We start from the raw sequence: 13,532 nt of genomic DNA, 5'->3' as shown, positions 1-13,532 counted from the left end.
TTCAGCTATGGTTGATTCAGGAGTTGAACTACTTGCTTCGGTGGTAGCACCTGTTGTAGTTGTGGCTACATGAAGGAAAACAAATTTTAGTGAAATTATAATTCATTCAGAAGCTTAAAATTAGTTAAAAGCATTAGCAGTTTACTTTTATTAGTTTAAAAAGTGACTTACCCAATAAGAGACACACCACAGACAAAACGGTACCATGATTCTTCATTATTTCAATACCTTTAAAGATTATTACATATATTATTATTACTTTTAAAGATAAATGTAGATTGTAGTGTCTTATAACCACTGTGTAATTCAACTGAAATAATGTTTTTTAACATAAAATATAGAATTAATTTACGTTCCACTTTGATATCTATTAGAATTTTTTATTTAGAATTGATATGGGTGTTTGTGTCTTTTTGTGAGTTTAGTAAGAGTTCGATATTGCTATATTTGATACTCATAACTGTCTGAGACTATGGTTGTTTTTGCATTTTATACACATTTAATGCCCAATTTTACATTTATTTTTATGTGTTTATTTTTTATTCTATTTATTTTAACATAGCCGAGGTCTTTGACAGTGACATATATCTAATCAAATTGTTTGGCAGAATGGTAAATGTTTTAAATTTTACTTTCCTGGTTCTGTTGAGTTTAGACCATGCATTATGAGTATTATTTGAGAAAAAAAACTTTCCAGTTTTTAAAAAGGAATGGGAATTAAAGTGAAAAGTTTTCAGAAATTTCTGTAATTTGATACCATGGTTCTTAAACCAGGTACTGGTAGCCAAGTCCTGTTGGATAATGAAATCTGCATTTCTATATATATATATAGGTTAGAATTGGGCTAATTTGGCCAAGTATCATATATTTGCGCATAAAACATGTATATATAAATCCTTGTATGATACTTGGCTGATTCTAACCTCTTGTCCTCTGTTGATGTATTATTATTATTATTATTATTATTATTATTGTTATTATTATTATTATTTTATTATATAATAATAATAATATAATATAATAGTAATATAATAATAATAATAATAATAATAATAATAATAATAATCAATATAATATACAAGTTTCACTTTTGGAATAGAATTACTGAAATAAATCAACTTTTTCATGATATTCTAATTTTATGACCAGTATATATATTTAGGATTGAATAATGCTTGCAGAAATGTGTAAAGAAATGTAATGATTGAATAAACTGTTATAAAGACAATAGTTTCAATTAAAGGGTTAAATATTAACAGACATATTCTTACATGTTATTTCATGTTCTCAGATTGGACAATCTGATTATTAATCTGTAAATCAATCACTAATTTCACAGTTCAAAATATTTGGCATTAACAAACTGTAATTGGAATTCACTTTATTTATTTATTTTCTTTTAAAGATGTTGATTTTCACCTCTGGCAACTTCTAGTTTAAAGGTAAACAATGAATAAAAATAGAAATATGATATGTTAAGCTAATTGTAAAATCAAATTAAACTCACCAAAATCTTCAACGAAATCAGTTTACATTAATAAATGCAAAGCTTCTCAGGTGAAAATTGATGCTGATGAATAGTTGTGTTTAATGATAAAGTCCTCAGAGGGTAGTTTATTCTGACATTCCTATGATGAACAAATGGTAAAAAATTTCTGGCTGTGGTCATATTTATATGGCAGGATTGTGTGTGACGCTACGAGTTTTTTCAGTATATTTCTCTGAGACTGGGAGGTATTAACTTATTATTAGTCACTGAATGCCCTCGCGGAGCATACAAATATGTATTGCTTTGTTTGTTTAAAAGAAATGTTTGGCAAGTGAGACATACACATTCCTTCATCTGCATGGCATTCTAATTGAAGGGAGCAGAGCAAGGATATTTATCATCTGCATATCATAAGTAACAATAATATTTATAAAACAATACCATATATTCACATATTCTCTGTCTTCCAAGGCTGTCTTTAAAGAAGTTTTAAGTGCAAATTGCTATGAGACTCTCAAGATTTATTAAATATGCATATTCATATTTAACATTGTCCGCATTCTTTGTGCAAGAAAATCTCGAATGTTATAGTGATTTATGACCTGCTTGAAACCTTACTATTATTAGAACTTATGTAAATATAAGTAAAGCAAAACAACCAATCAATCTTTTTTTAAAAAATTAAATACTTATGCTCTGTTTCAGAGAAGAAAATAGACAATTATTTTGGCATGATCATCTCAGAAAGGACTATTTTTTAATATACAAATTTTCCAAAACCAAAATTAATATCAACATAAAAATTTGATGTCACCTCTTTAAAAAGGGTATTAATTGTGTTATAAATATTATCTTGAACTTTTAACGTTTGAACTTTGGCACCTGGTTGATTGTTCCAACAAAATTTCATTGTTTTGTGCAATGACAATAAAGATATCTTATCTCAAAATCTTTGGTATGGATTTCCTAAAACTTATTTTACTTATATTTTTTACTTAAATTCAATCTGAACTATAACCAGCAAATGGGCTCATTGTTTGTGTTTTGGCCTTCTTCAATATTTTTGGGAGGTTTCTATTTCTGAGTCTTGGTTGCATTCAATTTTTTAAGGAAGTTTCACTTTTTGAGTCTTAGTTCTTTTCAGTTTAAGTTTCTCACTCCTGAGAATTGGCTCTTCTCTTTGTTATTAGGATGTTTATCTTCTGAGGTTTATTTATTTTTTAGTGTTTATTAGGAGGTTCTTTTTGCTTTTTTTCCAGTGCTTGTCACAAGTTCTTTCCTGTGTGTTTTCTCTTTGTTCTTCAAGGTCATTTGTTCTACCTTTATCCGTTTTCAGACGTAGCCCTAATTTCACTTTACATTTTAGCTGATATAAAATCATTGTTTATATACTGAAGATAAAAACCATAATTTGATTTATTATTTTTTGCTGTTGTTATTGATGAAGGAAAATCTCACAGTTTGGCTGCATTTTATGTGTTTTTTGAGGAGGTGCTGATTAATCTTTGACCTGAATCACACTCAGGTCTTCCTAATGCTGTTAACATTTCTTGTTTAAAATCTCAGAATTCATTATCATTTCTCACCATAAATTGTCCCATTGTGGTAATGTGTTGTGGCTATGAATGGCAGGAATGCATGTATATAAACAAAATAAATAACAAAATAAAAATGAATAAACAAAATATTTAAATTCTGCATAGATTTCATTCTGTTTATAAAGTCAAAACAAATTCAGAAATCCCTATTGTTCTTTTATTTTAGTTTATATTCTCCATACTGTCTATATTCCTCTGACTGTGGTTGTAATATTATGTTAAATAAATTTTGTCCAGGAGAGGCTGCTGTTTGACCTGTTATGAGGGTAGCAGGCAGCATGTGCAAGAAACCTGTAATATCCTGAGATCCTTTTATCTCCAACTATCTAAAACCTTAACACTCCAGTCACAACTAAGACCCTTAAAGTGAAAGGTTTTGTAATTCACTTAAAATTCAATTGTAATTTTGTAATGTCTTTTTGTGCTTGTTTATCCATTTCCAGCGCTGTAAAATTGCTCACTTCTTTAAGCACACCCTTTAAAAAGACCTAGAGCTTAAATACACTCAGTTTGTTCCTACCATACCATTCTACACAGTTAAACAATTCTCAAGGTTCTTCTCTGACTTCATATTTCAAGATCATTATCTGGTCTAGATGATTTTATTTTTGCTGTTTATTTCTATTTTATATAAGGTTTCACTTTGGAACCACACAACAGTGAATAAAGTATTTTTGAAAGAGCAACAGAAAAGCAGTTAAACAGGGACTAGGACACTCAATGTATTTTCAGTATATTTTTATATGACATGGATTAATATAAACAAAATATAAAAGTCTATTTTAGAAAATAATACAGAAGTATAGATTTCCAGCAAAATTATTTGAATGTCTGATGCTGTACATCAAAGAATTATATGTGCACAGTTTGCCCACTTAGTTATTTCCGAACAGCAACGGAATTATTTATTTATGTTTAAAAATGCAGTGGATTGAGATGATCCGAACACTGATCCAATGACATTCTGTTTTCTTTTCCAACAAATGTGATGATTCTTTGCGAGTTTTAAATTCTTTCTTCCAAAGTTTAATGCCATGTTCCCAGTGGGAAGTAAGCAGGATTTATTTCTGTTTCTGTCCTTTTTTTGCATAGGAAAATAATGTCAGATACCTGTGGTCAAACTCTGTACACATTTTAGTAAAAAGGTTAAAAGGAATGCAGCCAAAGTTGTTCCAGATATATCAAACAAGGTACTGAGAGATGTAGAAGGGCTCTGTGTGACAATGTGATAAAGAGAATGCTTCTGTTATCAGGGGTTTAGACACTCGGAGGCGGGTTCCGCTTCAGACAAAGATCAAGATTCTCAGGCTCAGAACTGGCACCATGTACACTTACAGGAAACATGGAGATATGGAGTCTGAGGTGTGGTGCACATTAGAACATTCTGAGCTCATTTACAACAGATAGGAATCTGGATTGAAACCAGATTAGATTTTAACTTGGGTTTGGCCAGAGTTTTTAGCTGGTCATGAACGTTAAAAATCAAATAACACTTGTTTTATTTTCACTTTACTGAAAAAAATTAAGTGCTTTCAAACATATATATCTGAACATTTTCCATCATCAAATGCATATTAAACATATACTCCAGTGAAATGTTTTCAATTATTACTTTGGTAAAATCATAACTACAGTATGCTTTAACTTTCTTAAGCTCTGAGTGTGTGTGTGTGTGTGTGAAAAATCTAAAAGCTAACAACAATCAGTGGTGGAACTAAGTCACAAAGAAACATTGCAAAAATATACTCAAGTATGTGTATGAGTATATCTGTATGTGCAGATATTTTATTGCTAATGACCTAAAATATATATATATATATATATATATATATATATATATATATATATATATATATATATATATATACCCCTCCACGGTATATTCCTGCCTTGCGCCCGATGATTCCAGGTAGGCTCTGGACCCCCCGCGACCCTAAATTGGATAAGCGGTTACAGATAATGGATGGATGGATATATATATATATATATATATATACAGTTCTGACTGCTCTCGTGTTTTGTTAGCAATATTTTTTCAAAAGAACAGCTTGTTCAAATCTGTTGCTGTGGCACAAAGACAGTTGTGTTGAAAATAATTTTATTTCTTAAAAAATAAATAATTCAGACACAAAGAATTACATGACAAAGCCTCAGACCTTACATCATAGAACACTTGATCATCAACAGTAAAAGAGAGATTGTTTTACTGTGTGTTATTAGGTATAAAAAGCACTATTAAGAGTGACATAGAGAGTATATGGGAGGCATAAAGGTATACTATAAAAGTATTTGGATAAAGAAATTAAAGGTAAATGATCTGTACTTAAATTCATTTCCTTGACCCACTATGAAAATTGAATTGCAACAAATTGTCAACAATTGCTTACAATCAAAAGCAAAGAATTCTTACAAGAATGCTATGTACTGTTCATCATAGAGTTCTCACTCATCTGACAGCAATAGATTAACAATAATACACTTCAATGTGTCCTTACAATTAGGCACAATACAACTGTTTAGGAAATTAAACTAATAGTGGCTTGAGGTTCCATGAATCTGAGTTTATTTTGTTATTTTGTGTCTTTTATACATTGTAAGCAATTCAACCCATGCTAAAAACTTTTACATGATCACAATTTATTTCTATTAATTTTGATGAAAAATTTCATCACATTAATTATGTTTTAGTAATTATTATTGATATCGCTTGAGAAGTACAGTGGTAATTAATATTACTAGAATTAAATACATTTTCAGTTAACAAAGGTACATTTTTACTCATATAACTTTTAATTAGCTTTTAAAAGGAGAACATGTTTATCCTCAGCTGGACGATGTGAAAAGAAGTGAGAGGACAATCATGAGGACTGCTGTGAAGGTGCTGATCTTGCTGCTGACTGCACTTGATATTACTACCATAAAATACAACAGAATTAATATTACAAAACTATACATCCTGCCAGGTAAAGTTAATATAATGGTGTCTGACAAATCAGCTTTAGGTATTAGTAAAACACAAGAAGACATCATATCTCAGCTCTTGTATAAGGAACCTTATAAATTAACAACTTACCTGTGCCATTAACTATGATTTGTGAGGTGAAGATCTGGAAGGGGAGGGTGTTATTATTAGCCGCTCTGATTATAGTTTGTGAGATCCTGGTGCTGTTGGGAAGTGTCACATTGGCTCCAAAAGACAAAATTATGAAGTTTTGGATCGAGGATACTCTATTACCTCCATCACTGGGTGTGCAAAAATAAAGTAAAGTAAAGTAAGACAGAAAAGTGATGCTAATTTGATTCAAAGTAGACAAAGCTAACTACTATAATGGACATTAACTTGAATGTGTTCAAGTACTAAATATTTTGTAATAATTAAAGCATGATTGAAAATATATCATTTGAAAACCTGGACAGAGAGATTTTGGGTAATATTTGTTTAGTTGAAAGAATGCACTTTACTAGTTAAAGCATGTAGATCTTGTTGTTAGTCTTGACCCACAATTTTTCTATAAATTCAGTGTCAGATTGGAATTATCCAAGATAATTTGAGGAAATTACACAAATTGTTTCCTAAATCCACCAGGCAAATCTCTAAGAAATTACATTTCCAAACCTCTGTTTGTACATTTAATATATGCTGAAATAATACAACCAGCATCTTAGCACAGTTCTAAATCTCTTTGTTTTGCATATTCATCAAGACAGATAATAACCATAATTACCTAAAGTTTGCTACGGACAAGCTGCTGAATGCTGAAGGATAGTCAGCAGTGAAGAAAGGCTCAAGCTGCACAGGAAATATATAAACAAGTGCTTAAAAAGCAAGTCTTTTTAAAGGGTTTTTTTTCCCTATAACATCTGACAAATCATTGATTTTATTTGTTTTTATACATACTCCCGTTTTGATCATCGATGACCTGTTTGCAAATAAAGCTGAGGAAGAGTTTGAGAGATCTGTCACATAAGTGCCATTTGTGAACAGTATTACAGGGACAGTCTGTGGAGCACCTGGTAAAATAAAGATTGGCTGTTAACACAAATTTCTGAAAGTGGGAATTCCAAAAATTGTGTTTTTGTCATATCAAACCATCTTCAGTTTTCTTAGAAAATACTGAAAAAAATCAGCTGCAGCTTTAAATAATTTAGAATGAGATATATGTAGATTAATTCAAGTTGTAACACAAAGATGTCTCTTTCTTTCTTCTGCAACATTGCCTATTGGATTTTGCCTGGCAGCATGAGGGCTTGCCTTGCTAAATCTGTGTAAGACAGCACTATTCAAAATGAAGTATAAGAAAATAATTAAAAATACTGAAATTTAGCAAATTTAATAACTCCAACTAAACTGAATAAAACTGATCATTGTAAACACACTATTATATTAGAGACAGACCAATCTTGCCAATTTAATGTCCAAGTTCAACTTACTGAGTATGGTGATGGAGCTGGCGACCACTGTTAAATTGAACCCAGAATTTGGGTTTGTTATCGCAGTTTGTAAAGTGCTCACAATGTCAGTAGAAGATGGTAAAGGTTGCGTAGAGTTCTCATTAAATACCAACTTTACACTTGCTTGCACATCTTGTGCACGTGCAGGTCCAGGTCTGTGGAAGAAAAGAAAAACTGGATTTTCAGCTGTCTGCAACCCTTGGGAATTCAAAGCCTTGAGAATGGCTCAGTCCATATCATAAAATTCAGGTCAATGTAAATGTGCAATTTATAAGGTAATGTGTAAGTTGTCTCTGTTCTTACAGGAAAGCATCCACAACGGTTGTAACGAAGCGCTTTCCATACTGTGCTCTGTAGATCACATTAAACTGCAGAGAGATTTGAATTATTATTCAAGGATATAAATATTCGTCTGTTCATGTAACATGAATTGCATGAAGCATGTTATTAGCCTGATACTCACCGATGTAATAACTACTACTGCTAAAGACTTGAATTCTTGACTCTGGGGGTCAGCCAGAGCAACAACATAAACTTGTTGTATGACAACCCGTAGAGCAACAGCTGGTGGTGGACGTGTTGGTACAGGTGTTGTTGTTGTTGTGGTAGTTGTTGTTGTAGTAGTAGTAGTTTTAGTAGTAGTAGTAGTAGTAGTAGTAGTAGTAGTAGTAGTAGTAGTAGAAGTAGTAGTAGAGGGAGTAATAGTAGAGGGAGTAATAGTAGAGGGAGGAGTAGAGGGAGTAGTAAAGGGAATAGTAGTAGTAACAGTTGAAAGTTGTGATGTGCCTGTAGAGCTCAAAGAAATTGCTGTTGTCGAAGGTGTAGTTGGTATTACTGTAAGAAACATACAAGGCAGAATGACATGCATTTGGTGGAGGTATTTATCAGGATGCATGCAATTTAATTATGTTACTTACATGTGTGTTGGTGTTATTAGATGTTGGTCCTACTTGAGTGTGGAATTGAAATCTATTTACCTGCTTTTCTACGAATTATGCCAGGTGAACTTGTCTAGTCAAACATATTTCCATCAACCAACACTTGTTTTAGGTATACCACAGGTTAACAAATTGGATGTGGAGCTTTAATCACTTAAATAACCAAAATTATTAGGAAACTACTCTGGCAAATAGAAAAACATTAGCATAGTTAATACTTACAACTAGCTGCAGTAATGACAAAACTTGTGTTTGCACGGAGCACTGTGTTAACCAGTGACATATTATTTGGCAGATTTTCAGCATTACTAAATTGTAAAGTGAAAATTGTGATGATTGATCCGGACCTATGCAAACAAAAACAGTTTTGAAAAGGTCAGTTATCAGCACACAATACCTTCTGAAACTGCTGTAAGAAGCCAAATATTTGCATGGTTGTTACTCACTTGAAACTAATCCCTGTTATCCTAATGAAGTTGGGGAAGTCTCTTGTAAAAACTGGTACAAACTGTAAATAAAAAGAGCACAGAATTATTTTTAAATTGAGTCAAACTGAGGAAACAGCAGTGAATACTTATATGAGTATAGAGACTGACCTCTATTTGGACACGTGCTGATCGATTGATATAAGCCTCTGAACTTGTATTCGTTAGAGTATCATTAAATATTTCATTTGTGGTAAAACTAAATTGTATATCTGTGATCAAGGCAAGTGTGGAAAGATGAATGAAAGAAGGTTAAAATAAAAGCACACAAAAAATATCAAATGAATGCAATCACAATTCACATATATATAAAAATTGGTGAATTCTCATTTAAAGAGTAAATAAGCCAAGATTGCGGTTTAATGATTTTATTGTGATACCTGTAATTGTAGTAAAGGGAGTAGTAGTAGTAGTAACAGTTGAAAGTTGTGATTTGCCTGTAGAGCTCAAAGAAATTGCTGTGGTCGAAGGTGTAGTTGGTATTACTGTTAGAAACATACAAGGCAGAATGACATGCATATAAAAATTGGTGAATTCTCATTTAAATAGTAAATAAGCCAAGATTGCGGTTTAATTATTTTTTTTGTGATACCTGTAATTGTAGTAAAGGGAGTAGTAGTAGTAATAGTTGAAAGTTGTGATGTGCCTGTAGAGCTCAAAGAAATTGCCGTGGTCGAAGGTGTAGTTGGTTTTACTGTAAGAAACATACAAGGCAGAATGACATATATATAAAAATTGGTGAACTCTCATTTAAAGAGTAAATAAGCCAAGATCTTTTGTGATACCTGTAATTGACACACTAGGGGAATTTGATGGTGATGCTGATGATGCTGATGCATTAAATACGTTTGATGACATTCCCAATGTGGTACCTGCAGTTGATCTGGCAGGAGAACTTGGTGATTGTCCTGGTGTATTACTAACAGTTGATGAGGTTTCTGGTGTGGTACCAACAGGTAATGTGGCAGGAGAACGTTGTGTCTGTGCTGATGTATTACTCACAACTGTTGATGATCCCACTGTGGTACTAGCAGTTAATCCGGAAGAACTTGGTGATTGTCCTGTTGCATTACTAACAATTGATAATGGTCTTGATGTGGTACTTGCAGTTGATCCATCAGCAGAACTTGTTGGCGGTCCTAATGTATTATTGACACTTAGTGATGTTCCAGATGTGGTACCTGCAGTTGATCTGTCAGCAGAACTTGTTGGTGGTCGTAATGTATTATTAACACTTAGTGATGTTCCAGATGTGGTACCTGCAGTTGATCTGGCAGCAGAACTTGTTGGTGGTCCTAATGTATTATTAACACTTAGTGATGGTCCTGATGCTGTACCTGAAGACTGTCCGGCCGGAGAACTTGTTGGTGGTGCTGATGTATTATTGACATTTAGTGATGTTCCCGATGTGGGACCTGCAGTTGATGCAGTTGGAGAACTTTTTGGTTGTTCTAAAAAATTATTAAAATTAGGATCAAAACTTAGAGATGATCCTGATGTGGTACCTGCAGTTGATCCAGCTGGAGAAATTGTTGGTGGTCCTGATGTATTATTAAAACTTACTGACAGTCCTGATGTGGTACCTGCAGTTGAACCGGCAGGAGAACTTGTTGGTGGTCCTGATATATTATTAACACTTGGTGACGGTCCCGATGTGGTACCTGCAGTTGATCCATCAGCAGAACTTGTTGGTGGTCCTGATGTATTATTGAAACTTAGTGATGTTCCAGATGTGGTACCTGCAGTTGATCCGTCAGCAGAACTTTTTGGTGGTCCTAATGTATTATTGACACTTAGTGATGGTCCCGATGCTGTACCTGAAGACTGTCCGGCTGGAGAACTTGTTGGTGGTCCTGATGTATTATTAACACTTAGTGATGGTCCTGATGTGATACCTGCAATTGATACGGCAGCAGAACTTGTTGATTGTCCTGATGTATTATTGACACTTAGTGATGGTCCTGATGTGGTACCTGCAGTTGATCCGGCAGCAGGACTTGTTGGTGGTCCTGATATATTATTAGCACTTACTGACATTTCTGATGTGGTACCTGCAGTAGATCTGGCAGCAGAACTTGTTGGTGGTCCTGATGTATTATTGACACCTAGTGATGTTCCAGATGTGGTACTTGCAGTTGATCCAGCAGCAGGACTTGTTGGTGGTCCTGATATATTATTATCACTTACTGACAGTTCTGATGTGGTACCTGCAGTTGATCTGGCAGCAGAACTTGTTGGTGGTCCTAAGGTATTATTGACACTTAGTGATGTTCCAGATGTGGTACCTGCAGTTGATATGACTGAAGAACTTGTTGGTGGTCCTAAAGTATTATTGACACTTAGTGATGTTCCAGATGTGGTACCTGCAGTTGATACGGCTGAAGAACTTGTTGGTGGTCCTGATGTATTATTAACACTTACTGACAGTTCTGATGTGGTACCTGCAGTTGATCCGGAAGGAGAACTTGTCTGTTGTCCTGATGTATTATTGACATTTAGTGAGGTTCCAGATGTGGTACCTGCAGTTGATCCGGCTGAAGAACTTGTTGGTGGTCCTGATGTATTATTAACACTTACTGACAGTTCTGATGTGGTACCTGCAGTTGATCCAGAAGGAGAACTTGTTTGTGGTCCTGATGTATTATTAACACTTACTGACAGTTCTGATGTGGTACCTGCAGTTGATCCAGAAGGAGAACTTGTTTGTGGTCCTGATGTATTATTAACACTTACTGACAGTTCTGATGTGGTACCTGCAGTTGATCCAGAAGGAGAACTTGTTTGTGGTCCTGATGTATTATTAACACTCAGTGATAATCCCAATGTGGTACCTGCAGTTGATCCATCTGCAGAATTTGTTGGTGATCCTGATGTATTATTGAGACTTAGTGATAGTCCTGAATTGGTACTTGCAGTTGATTCGGATATGGCAGAAGCAGTTAAGGATATTCCTGAAGTAGTATTGCTGGATGGGTTTGTTGGGACATTAGAAAGTGACTCGGTAGTAGAACCTGTAGTTATCCCTGAAGTTGACCCATTATTAACACTTGTCATTGATTCTAAAGATGTAGCTGTAGTTGAATCCGGTGTGATATTATTAACAGTCATAGAAGTTGTGACATTGTCTGGAGCTGATGACTGCATGTTGACAGCATTCAAAGTAACTGTTTTTAGAGTAAAAACATAATAATCATTCTATGTGATAGAACATTGTCTTAGAATTTTAAGGGAAAATATTTATTAAGAACTTACCTATTACCATAAAGTATGCAGACACTGCTTTTTCGTACATCTTGATTGTTTTTCAGGTAAAGCCTTTAAAGGTTGTGACACATGTTATTATCTAATACATTGTCAGTTAAGTTTATTTTATGTTCTTCAGTTTGGTTTATGTATTTGTGTTTGGTTTTATTTTATATTGTATAAATAGTAGACTGTTACAGTTGATTCTTGTCCTTTGTTTTGTTTGTGCTTTCAAACATATAAAACTATACTGATGGGTATCCGTCATTTTGTCTCTGTGTCATCCCATATTTTTATCCCAGTTAAACAAGACATTAGTACAATTGCTCAAGAGTTTCACAACACTTAGTTTGAAATATAAAATCAAATTTGTTTAAGTTAAACATTTTATACAGGAATTTCTAGGATGTCATTAATACTGATACCTGTACAGAGTATTGCTTTTTCCGGCTTTTCTGAATAATTGTGAACAATTGGTGATCAAACATGTAATCCAATGGTATGTGCATATTTGGTAAAAACTTACAGAGAAAAATGACACTTTTTACAATTTGGAAGCAATTATACTGTAAACATATATTTACAGTAAAGTAGGTATTGTATTACAAGCATGCAGTACAGTATATATACTATATATTTGGTGTTTGTAATCCAATTACCATGATTAATTTCCAAAATAAGAATGTCAATTATAGTGTTTTCTGAGAAAATTTTGATTTTTGAGTTTTTGAGCTAAAATAGCATTAATTCCTTCATGCACATCTAACTTAAAATATATAAAAAAATCTCATTCTTTTACCAACAGAATTTCACAGAGAGGAAAAATGTTAAAAGATGTTTTTGAGCTAAAATAGCATTAATTCCTTCATGCACATCTAATTTAACATATATAAAAAAAATCTCATTATTTTATCAACAGACTTTCACAGAGAGGAAAAAAGTTAAAAGGGAAATACTCACCCAGTTCTTCTGCAAAGTTAGTTTATATCAATTTGTGAATTAGTGGCTGAGTTTTTCCTAAATTTTCAAGTGCTCAGAATCAGGTTTACTGTGAGACATGGTGCAATTTGTTAAAGCAGTTTGCCTCTCACTGTGGGTTTTTTATAAAGTCGGTTGGATGTGACATGACCTTGACACATTTATTCTTGTTTGAGATAAGATCATCACAAAATGACATACAAAGGTCAAATGCATTTTTTATCTTGCATCTCTTTTGAAAGTTGCATTGTTTGCAGTGCATTTTTTGACTGGCATTCAAACAGCACCTTATCCATCTGCTGTAAAAGAATGCAGCTTTTTTTGTTTCACAGTGTCAAGTATCATTGGT

At 33.3% G+C, this 13,532-nt stretch overlaps 1 protein-coding gene and 1 long non-coding RNA gene across 2 annotated transcripts; both read right to left on the bottom strand.

The window, feature by feature from the left end:
- Positions 1–5,149: 5,149 nt before the first annotated feature.
- Positions 5,150–9,881, bottom strand: LOC136674161 (uncharacterized). The gene is made up of 13 exons (XM_066650051.1): positions 9,748–9,881; positions 9,555–9,656; positions 9,343–9,447; positions 9,074–9,174; positions 8,924–8,985; positions 8,700–8,824; positions 8,003–8,373; positions 7,843–7,907; positions 7,519–7,694; positions 6,986–7,098; positions 6,813–6,877; positions 6,161–6,330; positions 5,150–5,999 (listed from the first exon to the last, which is right to left on the bottom strand). The coding sequence occupies exons 1-13, from the start codon at positions 9,818–9,820 to the stop codon at positions 5,911–5,913; spliced, it is 1,617 nt and encodes a 538-aa protein (XP_066506148.1). The 5' UTR covers positions 9,821–9,881; the 3' UTR covers positions 5,150–5,910.
- A 2,110-nt stretch (positions 9,882–11,991) lies between these two features.
- LOC136674170 (uncharacterized) lies at positions 11,992–13,296 on the bottom strand. The gene is made up of 3 exons (XR_010796007.1): positions 13,166–13,296; positions 12,215–12,277; positions 11,992–12,126 (listed from the first exon to the last, which is right to left on the bottom strand). It is a non-coding gene; the product is annotated as an uncharacterized lncRNA (long non-coding RNA).
- Between the last annotated feature and the right edge of the window lie 236 nt (positions 13,297–13,532).

This window comes from Hoplias malabaricus, chromosome 2, assembly GCF_029633855.1.
Source record: "Hoplias malabaricus isolate fHopMal1 chromosome 2, fHopMal1.hap1, whole genome shotgun sequence".
Lineage (NCBI taxonomy): Eukaryota > Metazoa > Chordata > Actinopteri > Characiformes > Erythrinidae > Hoplias > Hoplias malabaricus.
The sequence above is the reverse complement of the archived record's forward strand: the minus strand, read 5'-3'. Positions and strand labels throughout refer to the sequence as shown.

Bases quoted from the DNA above. Each gene is read 5' to 3' on its own strand.
- LOC136674161 (XM_066650051.1), bottom strand. From the start codon at position 9,820: ATGTCATCAAACGTATTTAATGCATCAGCATCATCAGCATCACCATCA. The intron at 9,657-9,747 runs GTATCACAAAAG...TGTTTCTTACAG, and splicing joins CCCTAGTGTGTCAATTACAG to TAAAACCAACTACACCTTCG. The intron at 9,175-9,342 runs GTATCACAATAA...CCTTGATCACAG, and splicing joins TCCCTTTACTACAATTACAG to ATATACAATTTAGTTTTACC.